The sequence below is a fragment of the Myotis daubentonii genome, chromosome X (genome assembly GCF_963259705.1).
Source record: "Myotis daubentonii chromosome X, mMyoDau2.1, whole genome shotgun sequence".
Lineage (NCBI taxonomy): Eukaryota > Metazoa > Chordata > Mammalia > Chiroptera > Vespertilionidae > Myotis > Myotis daubentonii.
The window spans coordinates 123,891,230-123,904,033 of NC_081861.1; the positions used below are offsets into that span (position 1 = coordinate 123,891,230).

Sequence of the window (12,804 nt, forward strand, 5' to 3'; positions counted from 1 at the left end):
CTATCACCTAAAAACTATCAGCCCACATCACCACAGGTAAGAAATGAGAAATTTTGTGGGTTATTGAACATCAAATATTTGCAGCAGAACAGGAGACAGTTGCAGAACATCATTGTATGGCTCTAAACCCCACAGATCCATCTGCACAATATAGCTCTGTCACATGCACTGCTATACTGGAAAGTGAAGGACAATGGCAATGAGAGTGGCCCTGTCAGTGCTTACATGGATGAGGGTGGCTGGGGAGTAATGGGGTACGAGGCTGCTTCACCTCTAATTTGCCAGATTTAATTACTAATAGAGTTCTGTGAATTCCTAAAGAAATAATCCGTCGTCAGGCAATGTCGGGCACCCTGAATTGTGTTGCCTATGATGCTGAATGGGTTTGCATTTTGGTGGAGCAAATGTTTTCTGCAGTACTTCACCCTGCCCTCCTTGCGCTGTTAATAAAAGGTAGCTCCTGCCTGCCTGGTGTGGCTCAGCTGTTGAGCATTGACCTATGAACCAGGAGGTCATGGTTTGATTCTGTCAGGGCACATGTCCGGATTGCAGGCTCGATCCCCAGTAGGGAGCGTAGAGGAAGCAGCCGATCAATGATTCTCTTATCATTGATGTTTCTGTCTCTTTCTCCCTCTCCCTTCCTCTCTGAAAATAAAAAATATATTTAAAAAAAATAAAAAGGTAGCTCCAATTTAGTTTCTGGCTTAATAACATTATGTTTGGAGGTTATTAATTTTGTCTTTGAGGAAGGCAGATCCATTCCAAAATTAACAAGCATTTTTTTTGGGCAAAGATGAAAGCATAAGCTGAACATGGATTCTTCTACAAAGCATCCCAGTCCACCTCCTAGATGTGTGCTGTCTTCCGGAGGGAGCCACAGCCAGCAGCACACTGAGGGGTCGCATCGTTGGTCAAATGCTCCCTTATTTACCTGTGAGCATAAGGAAGTTTTCTGCAGAATGAGACAACAGACACTGCTCATTATTTTTGGAATTCCTCATAAAAGTGGGTCCAAAAGAGATTTTTTAAAAAATGTGGCTTATGCCGCAATTAATATACCAAGAAGTAACAGAGAAAAATACTGGGAGTGGACAGGAGTGAGAGAGGAATAACAGCTAGGCATCCACTTTCTATGCCACCTTATGGAGATAGAGATGGACTTTTATATCAAAACAATGAGAGGATGTCCATGCAGGATGAGATTTTGTATTATGATAAAAATATTTCTGGTCAATGCCTCTTTGCCTGATACTTAGTTGGGGTAGAAAACAAGTTAAGGTTATGAAGTTAGAGAAAGGCATATACTGAAATCAACAGTAATCAGTGATATAAAATATAAAACACAGTGACAAAGGACTTTATTTGTCAATGCTTTCATGACCTTAAAACTCTGTGGAATTTTGTGTTAACCTGAGGATCTTGTATACCATTAATAAACTTTCTTCCAGCACTATCCAAGTAGCTCAGTTGGTTAGAGTGTCATTCCTATTTGCTAAGGTTGTGGGTTTGATCCCTGGTCAGGGCACATACAGGGGTCAACTAATGAATCCATAAAAAGTGGAACAACAAATAGAGTCTCTCTCTCCCTCCCCCCCCTCTAAAAATTCTGAGACTGTAAAACTAATAGTAAATTTATAAGGAATTCAACCACCAATTTCTGGTCCTAGCTATTAATCAGTGATTATCATAGGCATGGCACTGTCTAGCTGTTCACTGTTAATTTTTCTTTTTGTTCTTATATATATTTTTATTGATTTCATAGAGGAAGGGAGAGGGAGAGAGAGATATAAGCATCAATGTTGAGATAGAATCATTGATCAGCTGCCTCCTGCACGCCCCCTACTGGGGATCAAGCCCACAACCCAGGCATGTGCCCTTTACCAAAATTGAACTCAGGACCCTTCAGTACGCAGGCCGATGCTCTATCCACTGAACCAAACCGACTAAGGCCACTGTCAATTTTTCTAGATGGAAGGCCAAAATATCTCTATATTTAAAAAATCACAGTGAAGTGATCTAAGTAATACTCCTTTATAAGTAGCTACAAACTGCAAGGCTGGTGAGGAATCCATTTTGCCCCATTGGTTGGAACACTCTGAAACCTGTATTAGCCATCAATGGGAGTTTAGGAGCATAGTTTAGTTGACTACCCACCTTTAGAAACAGATGGCTCTTTAAGTATTAAAATGAGGGTTTACTGTACATTATAAATAATAGTACTTGAGATGAAAGTAGATGACCCACTACCCCACTCTCAGGTACCAATAGGGGTCAGATTTCCCATTTATGAACAAGTCTTCAGAGGAGGCAGCACCCCAATCTCAGACTCTCTTCCGCGGCTGCTTCATGGCTGAGGGGAACACTTCAAAAATGAACCAGCTAAACAAACTTCCTAGCAGCACTTGACAGAGCTACACCTATTCTTCCCATTTCCAAAGCAGTAGAGAATTAATTACCAGTTCTATGGATCTATTGTAAGTATAATAGACTAAAGAGCTATCACAGACACATTTATTGTAAAAGCACAATCCCAAGAGTGTCTAGTGGAGGGCCAAAACGATTAACACAAATGCTTTGTCAGATCAAAGATAAAACCTGCACCGCCCAATTGAGGAATGAATTAGAACAGTGGGTTATCTTTCAAATTAACCAGGGCAGTTAGTGAGGAAAATTTCATGAAAGTGTAATTCTTAGCCTTTGTGAATCCACACAGCAGGCATTCTGCCAGCTGACAAGATGATGAAATTTTCATGCTTAAAAAAAGCCCTCTTCATTTCCCAATTTAGATTAGCTAGTGTTTCTCTCCCTTTTTGTGTGTGTATTTGCTCTGCTGAAGCAGAATTTAAGGGGAGGGAGAACACACATCAAATTTTTACTCTAAAATAGAATCTTTCAAAAACATCCCTAAAAGCTTAGAGATATAGTTTTTAAACTGGTTTTCTGTGATTTTTAAAAAAATACCAGTTCAATTTTAACTTGGTACAGAGGGACCAACAAGGACCAGGGCACAAAATCAACTTTGAATTAGAGCTTTCTGTGCTACCTCAAAGTCTTTCAATGCTTCATCAAATCTCAGGATAAAGCACTAGAGTTTTTTTCCCTCCTAAAGAAATTAATATTTACTTAAAATATCCTGCTTGGTACTTTTGGTATTTCTATGTATATTGAAATTTAAATGCTCTAGGAAATGAGAATTCGAGAGAGATAATCATTGCTATATGGGGAGAGAGAAATAAGCATTTCCTCTCCTATTAAGAGTCAGTATTAAAACATTACGATATGAGCCGGGCCGGCGTAGCTCAGTAGTTGAGCGCCATCCTATGAACCAGGAGGTTATGGTTCGATTCCTGGTCATATATTAACAAACACACATGTTACAATATGATATAGATTGAGTCTCAGATATTTACATTTTTAATATTTATTATATCACATTTATTTACTCAGTACTGTTTATTCATGACAGAAAATAACAGAATGTGATGCCGAAACCGGTTTGGCTCAGTGGATAGAGTGTTGGCCTGCGGACTGAAGGGTCCCAGGATCGATTCCGGTCAAGGGCATGTACCTTGGTTGCGGGCACATCCCCAGTGGGGAGTGTGCAGGAGGCAGCTGGTCGATGTTTCTCTCTCATCGATGTTTCTAACTCTCTATCTCTCTCCTTTCCTCTCTGTAAAACTCAATAAAATATATATAAAAAAAACAAACAAACAGAATGTGATGCATTTTTTAAAATAAAAGAGATTTAGAAGGATATTTTGTTACCCTGAACTTCTGTCCCTTTGTTCCTGACAATTCAATTTATTGGTAATCAAGAACTGTTTCTTTGCAGGTTACAGTGTTTGGTCAAGTACCTACTCCTCCACTGTTTTCCTAAAGTTCCTTCTTTTTTTAAAAAGAATATATTTTTATTAATTTCAGAGAGGGAGAAAGAGAGAGAGAAACATCAATGATGAGAGAGAATCAATGATCAGATGCTTCCTGCATGCCCCTCACTGGGGATCCAGCCCACAACCCGGGCATGTGCCCAGAATTGAACCGGTTGATAGGTCAATACTCAACCACTGAGCCACACTGGCCAGGCCTAAAGTTCCTTCTTTATGGAGATGCCTTCCTTTCTCAGTGTAGATTGTACTTTCCCTGCAGTGATTCTAAGACTAAAATGAAAAAAATATATTGAGACTTGTTCTTAATCCACTAATAACTTTTATGTCCAGTGGGCAGTATTTTTGAACTTGCAAAATAGGATGAAACCCCTTTGGTTATTAGCTTCTGAGAACCGTCACTTAATCTCAGTATAGGCATACCTCAGAGGTATTGTGGGTTCAAGACAGTATTGGGCTTTTGGCTTTCAGCTCGGAGGAGGCTCAGGTGCAATTTTCTTCAGTCATCCCAAATCTGGCTTCATCCAATACCAGCCGCCTCCACCATGCCGCCGAAGTTCAACTCCAATGAAATCAAAGTCGTATACCTGAGGTGCACTGGTGGGGAAGTAGGTGCCACGTCTGCCCTGGCCCCCAAGATCGGCCCCCTGGGCCTGTCTCCAAAAACGGTTGGTGATGACATTGCCAAAGCGACTGGTGATTGGAAGGGTCTGAGGACTACAGTGAAACTGACCATTCAGAACAGACAGGCCCAGATTGAGGTAGTGCCTTCTGCCTCTGCCCTGATCATCAAAGCCCTCAAAGAACCACCAAGAGGCAGAAAGAAGCAAAAATAAATAAATAAGACAACAACAAAAAAACATTAAGCACAGAGGAAATACCACTTTTGGCCCTAACCCGTTTGGCTCAGTGGATAGAGCGTCAGCCTGCGGACTCAAGGGTCCCAGGTTTGATTCCGGTCAAGGGTATGTACCTTGGTTGCAGGCACATCCCCAGTAGGGGGTGTGCAGGAGGCAGCTGATCGATGCTTCTTTCTCATCGATGTTTCTAACTCTCTATCCCTCTCCCTTCCTCTCTGTAAAAAATCAATAAAATATATTTAAGAAAAAAAAGAAATACCACTTTTGATGAGATTGTCAGCATTGCCTGACAGATGCGGCACTGATCTTTAGCTAGAGAACTCTCTGGAACCATTAAACAGATCCTGGGGACTGCCCAGTCTGTGAGCTGCAATGTTGATGGCCGACACACTCATAACATCATAGATGATATCAACAGTGGTGCAGTGGAATGTCTGGCTCGTTAACATGTTAAGCGCCAGCCTGTTTTGTCTTCCAAACGGAGAGTATAGTGTCAGTCACCGGTGAGTGACATGGCGCTTAACATGTTAAGAACTACAAAGGAAAATGTTTCAATTAAAGATTTGACAACCCCCCAAAAAAAGAGAGAGTATTGGAATAAAATGAGTGTAATCTTTCTGCTGATAGAGGGTCTTGGCTTCATTATGTAAAAAACACACAACATTGGTGGAGTACAATAAAACAAGTGCAATAAAACATGGTATGCCTGTACTTACTATCAATATCCTTGTCTCCAGTATACTTGGTGTATTAATCTCCAGCTGGACTACCACCACTATGGTACATCACCCTGAACTAACTGTAATGACTATCACTTGAGGCACAATACAAAAGAAACTCAATGCCATGTCCCTCTACCTGCAAAAGTTCTTTTAAGTCTGGGGTGAGGAGGAAAGAGAATAGTCTACCAATGAAGTAGAACCTAGAGGTGCATGAGCTCTCTGTATAAAAGCTCTGATCTTGACAATATTTGAAACATTTAATCATATATGACTAAGATCAGACAGTAGAGATACAGGTCCCTAATTTTGAGGATAGTCATATCAATCTTCAACTTTAAGAGCGACATTTAGATATTTTCATAAGAAATCCCTTTGGAAAATTAATCAAGTGGGCAGTAACCACAGGAAAACTGTTACTTGCTGGTAGTGAGATGGCTGGCAGAGAAGACAATGGAAGCAAATGCTATAGAAACCTTAGGTTGAATGTCTAGATAAGGGGTGGGCAAACTTTTTGACTCGAGGGCCACAATGGGTTCTTAAACTGGACCAGAGGGCCGGAACAAAAGCATGGATGGAGTGTTTGTGTGAACTAATATAAATTCAAAGTAAACATCATTACATAAAAGGGTATGGTCTTTTTTTTTTTTTTTTTAGTTTTATTCATTTCAAACGGGCCGGATCCGGCCCGCGGGCCGTAGTTTGCCCACGGCTGGTCTAGATTCATAAAACTAGGTTATTTAGCTTAAAAAATAATCATATAACTACCACCACCAACACCACCACAACACACAAACAATTGGGTTAGAAATCCATCTTTCAGTTAGGGCATATTTCTAACTACAAAGATCATTTTTCTGCCTATTCCCAACTTAGTCAAAACAGATCATCCCTTCTTATAGAAGGAAATAGATGAGTTTCTTCTAGTATTAACATTTCCATGGTGAAGATTTTGATAGACTAAACACAGAGAGAAAATTTGGAATTCTTCACAAGAGTCAAGAATCATGCTCTACTCCGTGAGGTCTGTAAATGAGGAGATGAATAGTTTTGATTTGGGCTTTTCATGCTTAAATAAAGGCCTAACATTTCATGTGCGGAGCACTTCATCTACTGTGGAATGTGAACCTACAGATACCCTTTATTCCCATCCAACTGTTCATTAAGTACATCATAGCATTATTCACTAAAATGTTTCAGATTTCCCAAAATGTAGTCTTAATTATTATTTTAAAAATATCTTCAGACAAACCTACTTTTTTTTTTTTTTGACAAATACAAGTTATTCAACTCCAAAATCACAATACTGGAACTCTATATTTTCATTCTTTGTCCTAATGATCTAATACTCAGTTTTCATTTAATGAGATCCATTTTAAATAAGAAAATGCTATGTTAATTAGCATAAAAGTAGACATTATAGGAAGATATTGAACAAAGTCATGGCCTTACCTAATAGAATCTGGGCATTTTTGGAAATGCCTTGCCAATGTAGCTTTAAATAAGTTAGTGAACTTTCAAGTAATAACAATTTGGCTTAGATGACAAATAATATAATGAAACACTATGAAAAATCAAATGGTAAATGTGAATTTTTTAATTTTAATTTTTGAAGAGAAAAGAATTCATTCATATGAAATTGTTAAAAACAAACAAAAAAATAAAAACTGTGAAAAAAGCCTTTCTAACACAGACAGATCACTTACTGTTCTGGTATTTTAACTATACTATGTATTTTAAAAATTAGACATTCTCTTTAAAAAGCCAGACAAATTGCATTTAAATTTAAAAGACACTTAGTTTTATTTCCTGGTACAACTAGGCTATGAAATGGTTTCAATTACCACATAAACACAAAGTTTTAACTTATTAAAAACATCACACATGATGTTATGGCTCTACTTGCCAAAGATAACCAATACTGATTTTTCCTCCTTTGTCCAAAGATATGAGTGACCATTTAATATGGTCTTATTTAGGTAACAATAAATTTTTAAAAGTCCTGGTTATATTCTCATTTTTCCTTAAAAGCAAAAATTTCACTATTTAAAATATTACTCATTAATGAAAGAGATGTAATACCCAATAGAAAATCAAACCATTTTCCTCTCAAGTCTTTAAAAAATTTTAGTTTCATAAAAAAACTAATACAAAACTACATTGTTTTATTTTATAACAAGTTCCAAACTTAAATAAGCTGTGTATATAAGAAAGTCATTATGGATACTAACCTCATAGTATTTCTTAATGCAACGTCTAATATCCAAGATCAATTTGTTGCTCAGCTGTACAATGAAGTTCATAGGTGAAGCTTTACAGTTGATGTTACTGCAACGATACAAGCTGGGCTCCAGATCAGTTCCCTATAGAATTCAAGTCACACAAGTACACAAAAGATTATAAAAAGATTTCTTGTGCTTAAAAGCTTATATGCTGTCCTGGTGTACAATAATCATAATTTAACCCTATTTCCTCAACTGCTTTCCTCCCAAAGATCTCCTTAGTCACATATAACTTCCACTCTTTTGCCACCATCATAATGGAGCATGAAGTCAAAGGGAAAATCCTAATATCACTTTTTTTTTAAACACTCAATAAATGACAGACTCTCTGGATAAATGAGTTTTCCCTGTGAAAATACCAGTAAAGTGACATTATTGGAAATAAACATTCTTTTCAGACATATCAAAATTTTAAATTTGCCCTTATTCATTACAAACTTGAGGATAAAGCAAGTGCACTAATGACATAAGTTTGCTTTCATATCGTCAACTTAATAAAGCCTAAAATTTAAGTGTTATACCACAAAGCAATCAGGCTTTGTCAGCTTAGAAAAGCTAAAATTCCTAACCCCCTTAAAACGTATTTGGGGGAGGGAAAGCAGGAGAAGTAGAAACTTGCAAGAATTAAATTAGTATTTGGAGAAAATGTCTTGTTGTTTTGTTTTAAGCAGAGACAAAGCAAACATATAGGGAAACTGTTGGGGTTTCTGGACCATGTGTTTTCCTTCTTGATACTTAAACATCTTGGTTTCCTGCTCCAATCTGGTACATAACCCTACCCACCACACTAAGCAATTCCAGGTGGAAGAGATTTCAGAGCTTGACATCGGCTCTTCCACAGTTAGCCCATCTGCAAGTTGTCAAGCCTCCATGCAATTAACTATCTTATTTACAGCTGTAATGAAGCAAAACTCAAGGATTTAGCATGTATTGCTGATCTGCGTCTGCCTCTTCCTTGCACTTGCTTCCAAAGACCGCTTTGTTTTGATTCAAAAAAATTCAAAACATCTGCTGTTTGTCCAAATTAACTTAAAATAATTACTTTTAATTTAGATAAAGGATGCATTTTCTTTCAGTTTCAAGGTTTTACATGGTTCTACTGCCTACTCATTTGCCAATAGCCAGTACATATAACACTGCAGTAGAATCAAGTAAATTGGCCACATTTCAAGTTCTGATCCAAGGTCAATGATACATTTTTTGGCAGTACTTCTTGAAAGGAATGTCTCCCTGTGACTTTTTAAATGTCTGACATGCAAAGACAGCAGAAACGATAATCGGAGTACCTTTGTCAAAAAGGAGGCAAGTGGGATGTGTAAAGATAAACAAAAAACTTTCCAAAAACACTTAGTTCCCATTAACTTGATTTAAGATACAGAAAAATATTGCTCTAAGTCTTAATAAATTGGGCTGGGGAGTGGGGAAATATAGGTTACTAATTAAGGAATTAAAATAAAAATACTTTAAGATAATTAGATCTTTTAAGAGGTTCCATTTAGAAACCAAGGCCAAACACTAGGAAGCCAAAAACAATATTAAACACATAAAAGCAATGTGTTTATTCCTTTTTAGACAAATAGTGGGGGGGAAAGGCCTTTATATTAATTTGCTCACAAAATGAAAAAAGAAACAACTAACCGAACCCTCGAAGACACTATCATAAATATTCTCAGTCCCACACGCAGGGCATGGGCATTTGAATCTCTCACAGTCCCTGTATTTCTCTTCATCGCTGAGCTGTGCTGGGCCACCAAATAGAACATCATTGTCTTCATCTTTATGATAATGATGAACTCTAAACTGGGTGGGATCAAGTCCTATTAATGCAAAAGAAAAAAACAAATTTAGAAAGGTACAATTCTTTGAATTCCCTTACCCAAAAAAATAAGCCCAAGGAAAAAAAACTCACAAAAGAATAATTTTAAATTCACACACACAATCATTTGAACTCAAGATAGAGTCTCATATCGCATGGACAAAGGGCTCTTTTTATAAGTGATTATAAATAAAACAAGTAAACAGCATTAAAACAATGCAGGTATATGCTAGCGGACATTTGGATTTGGAAGCAACTAATTACTTCTACAGGATGGTTTTAGTATTTTCCTAAAGTTATAAAGAAAATCTCAAATAAATTTGCACTGCTGTTAAGAAAATCTCTTAAAATCAAAGAATCATCATTAAAACTGAAAATAGAGAATAAAAATCCCATTAAAGAAAACAAGTTCACTGCTATTACAACTCCTTCAAGTGCAGACACAATTGCTAATCCTGATTTCAATGCAGTGGTCGATTCCATCTTGGCTCAGTAGTTAACAGCATGTAGGTTGCAATCTAATCCAGTGGTTAAAATTCAGTAGCAGCATATAAGATAAAACGTGACATGGTTTTTTTGGTATTCTGAATTCAGAAGTATAAAATATGTGCAAAAAATATGATTCTACAGATTCTATAGGCCAAAATGTCCCCAACAATCCTGGAACCAAATATACCTTCCATATTTCAATCAAAATGACCCAATAAATCAATTGATGTATAGTTTTTGCTATCTTGTTTGCCCAAACTATTTGAGAAAATAAACATTTTAAGGTCAGCCAATTGAATATACCCTTGATCAAAGCATATCTCTCCAAAATTCACTATTTGAATTGAAACTTCAAGATAATTATTCTATACTATAGCTTATAATATTTTCTTTAAAGCACCCCTTAGCAATACCTAACAATTCTAGGCTGTTCAGAAATCTAAGGAAAACAAGCATACCTATTTTAGTATAAAGGTAAATAAGTAACATAAAACATCACTAAGCAAAAAGTTCAAATACCAAAAATATCTAAAAATTGTTTTGGCTCTATCAACAGCTGCACTGGTAGATAATCTAACAGATGTTTTCAAAATTCAGTGACAGGATGCTAAATCTTATTTGGTCAATTGTCAAGTGACATCTAGTCATTACATAAGGTTAACTCTGACACAGTGGAAGGTGCTAAACAAAGAATAAGTTTGGAGTCTCAGCTTGCTCACCTGCAAAATGGATGTAGTACCACCAACCATGAACTTTTGCAGTTTAAATAAGACATTAGAGGACAAACTGTTTTAAATGGGGCCTATATAAATAAATACTCAATAAATGTCATACAGATAAAGAAAGTAAAGAGTGGATGAACATCATTTATTTTGGACTATGTTCACTCAAAATGAAACACATGTTCATGCTGCATAGCCAGTTAATAGCTGCTCTTTGTAGGAATTCATCAAAGTGAATATTTTCTAACATGATAGTGCATAATAAGAACAAAAAAATACACATTCAAAAACAACTTGACAAAATTGTTCTTGGTGTGTGACATAAATTACTGTAACATAAGTCACTTGGCCCCAAGACTCACTGTACATTTTTATTTTACAAGTTAGCAATCCAGTAAGAGAAATAGCAAATTAGTGAAGTGTGAGGGAGGGGTAGAGGAGTTGAGTGAGAGAGACCATGCCCGTTGAATGATGCCAATTTGTCTCTGTAGTGAAGGGCAACTTGCAAATTTCTTAATCTCTAGTTATGAATCCAACTGTATTCACATAATGTCTTGCTTTATGAAAATGCAACTTCATCTTTTTTCTGATGACATCATTATTCATCAATTTCCCAGACTATTACTCAGAAAGTAAGGAAAAAGAAAAACAATAAGCAAGGATTTTCTAAAAGGCAAGATATTTTACAATCTGAAATCAAGGAACGGAACCACCCTAGCTTTGCACATGTACAGAACTGGCCAGGCTGTGACAGGGGAACAACGAAAGCTTTCTCCAGTACCAGCCAGGTCTACTTAGTGCATGAAAGGCACGGGCCAGGCTGCCTGCTGAGTAAGCCAAAGCTGGACATAGGCTACCTTGCTTGTTATGGAGAAAAGCCCAACAAGGGGACAAAGTTATTTTAAAAATCAGGCCTTATGAAATGTCTACTTTAAACATCCATTTCCACAAACAACACTTATCTGCCCCTGGAAACAACAAAGCCAATTGGCCTAGCTAATTACTTCAAATTTATTCCCAAGCTGATTTTTTCAAGAGAAGGGACTTTTTCATCCCAGTACTCATGGTCGTAAGTCAATGTTAACCTTTTAATATATAAAGGGAAAAGACACTAATTACCTTAAAATATTAGGTATATAATGATCCTTGTACAAGTCACTTGAATACAAAAATGTCATAAAATTATTTTCTTGGGAGGACAATTATAAGTTCAACAGGCAAATCACAGAGGGCTAAATGAAATCTTCTTAAGAAAACATACAATGTCATGTTAAAAAGTAAAGACCACTGCTGTCAAAATATTCTTTAAGGTCAAAATCCAGGCTTAAACAAGCCCCCAACTTATTCAACATAATTTTTCTAAATCCTCACAAAACTGGCAATAAGCAGCTTATTTTGAAGTTTTGGGAGACTTGAAAGTTTCCCCGCTTATACATAACTCATTAAGGCTGTAGTGAGACAACCGGAAAAAGTATCTGGTGCTGCCACCTAAAGGTAGATTCTGAATTTTTAAATGTGCAAAATAGAGCTGTTGCAAAGAACTCTATTTGTAATTACTATCTCTCCAAAATTAGACACTTTTGTCAGAAATTAAAGCAAAAATCTTTATGATTGCAGTTGGCATATACTTACATGTGCATTGTATAATCAATATTAAAATGCTCATCATACAGCAAGTAATCCTGTTAGCCTTTGAGCAAGAGATGCAAAACTGAATTCCAAATTCCTGATCTCTCCTGAGAGCTTTTTCTAAATAACTGGCTTAAAAAAATAAACTTTATGCCCCATTTGAGAAAAAGAACTTCCACTTTTGACTAGACTCGCTTTTGACAGGTGAGTTTGATCATTTGGTCTGGCACAGAATAAAAGAAAGCAGCCTGCTTGGACTTGGCACCAGTTCTCCAGGGGAAGAGCAACAGTAGTTTTCCCCACAATAAGGAGAAGTGGTATGTGCTGTAATTCAATACTGTGACTTCTAGTGATCTAGTCACACCATTTTTTTTCTTGGGGGTGGGACAGAAGGGGCAGTAGA

The 12,804-nt window shown here is 36.9% G+C and overlaps 2 protein-coding genes across 2 annotated transcripts in view; one reads left to right on the forward strand and one right to left on the reverse strand.

Annotated features, from left to right (window-relative positions):
- POLA1 (DNA polymerase alpha 1, catalytic subunit) overlaps positions 1 to 12,804 on the reverse strand; it is a 317,031-nt gene that overhangs the window by 162,466 nt on the left and 141,761 nt on the right. The window contains exons 33-34 of the mRNA XM_059680284.1: positions 9,384 to 9,562; positions 7,695 to 7,826 (exon numbers count right to left, since the gene is read on the reverse strand). Coding sequence (XP_059536267.1) covers positions 7,695 to 7,826; positions 9,384 to 9,562 — 311 coding nt within the window. The remainder of the gene's footprint in view (positions 1 to 7,694; positions 7,827 to 9,383; positions 9,563 to 12,804) is intronic.
- Positions 4,345 to 4,723, forward strand: LOC132225077 (large ribosomal subunit protein uL11-like). The gene has a single exon (XM_059680292.1). It carries the CDS (start codon positions 4,430 to 4,432, stop codon positions 4,718 to 4,720), a length of 291 nt encoding a protein of 96 aa, XP_059536275.1. The 5' UTR covers positions 4,345 to 4,429; the 3' UTR covers positions 4,721 to 4,723.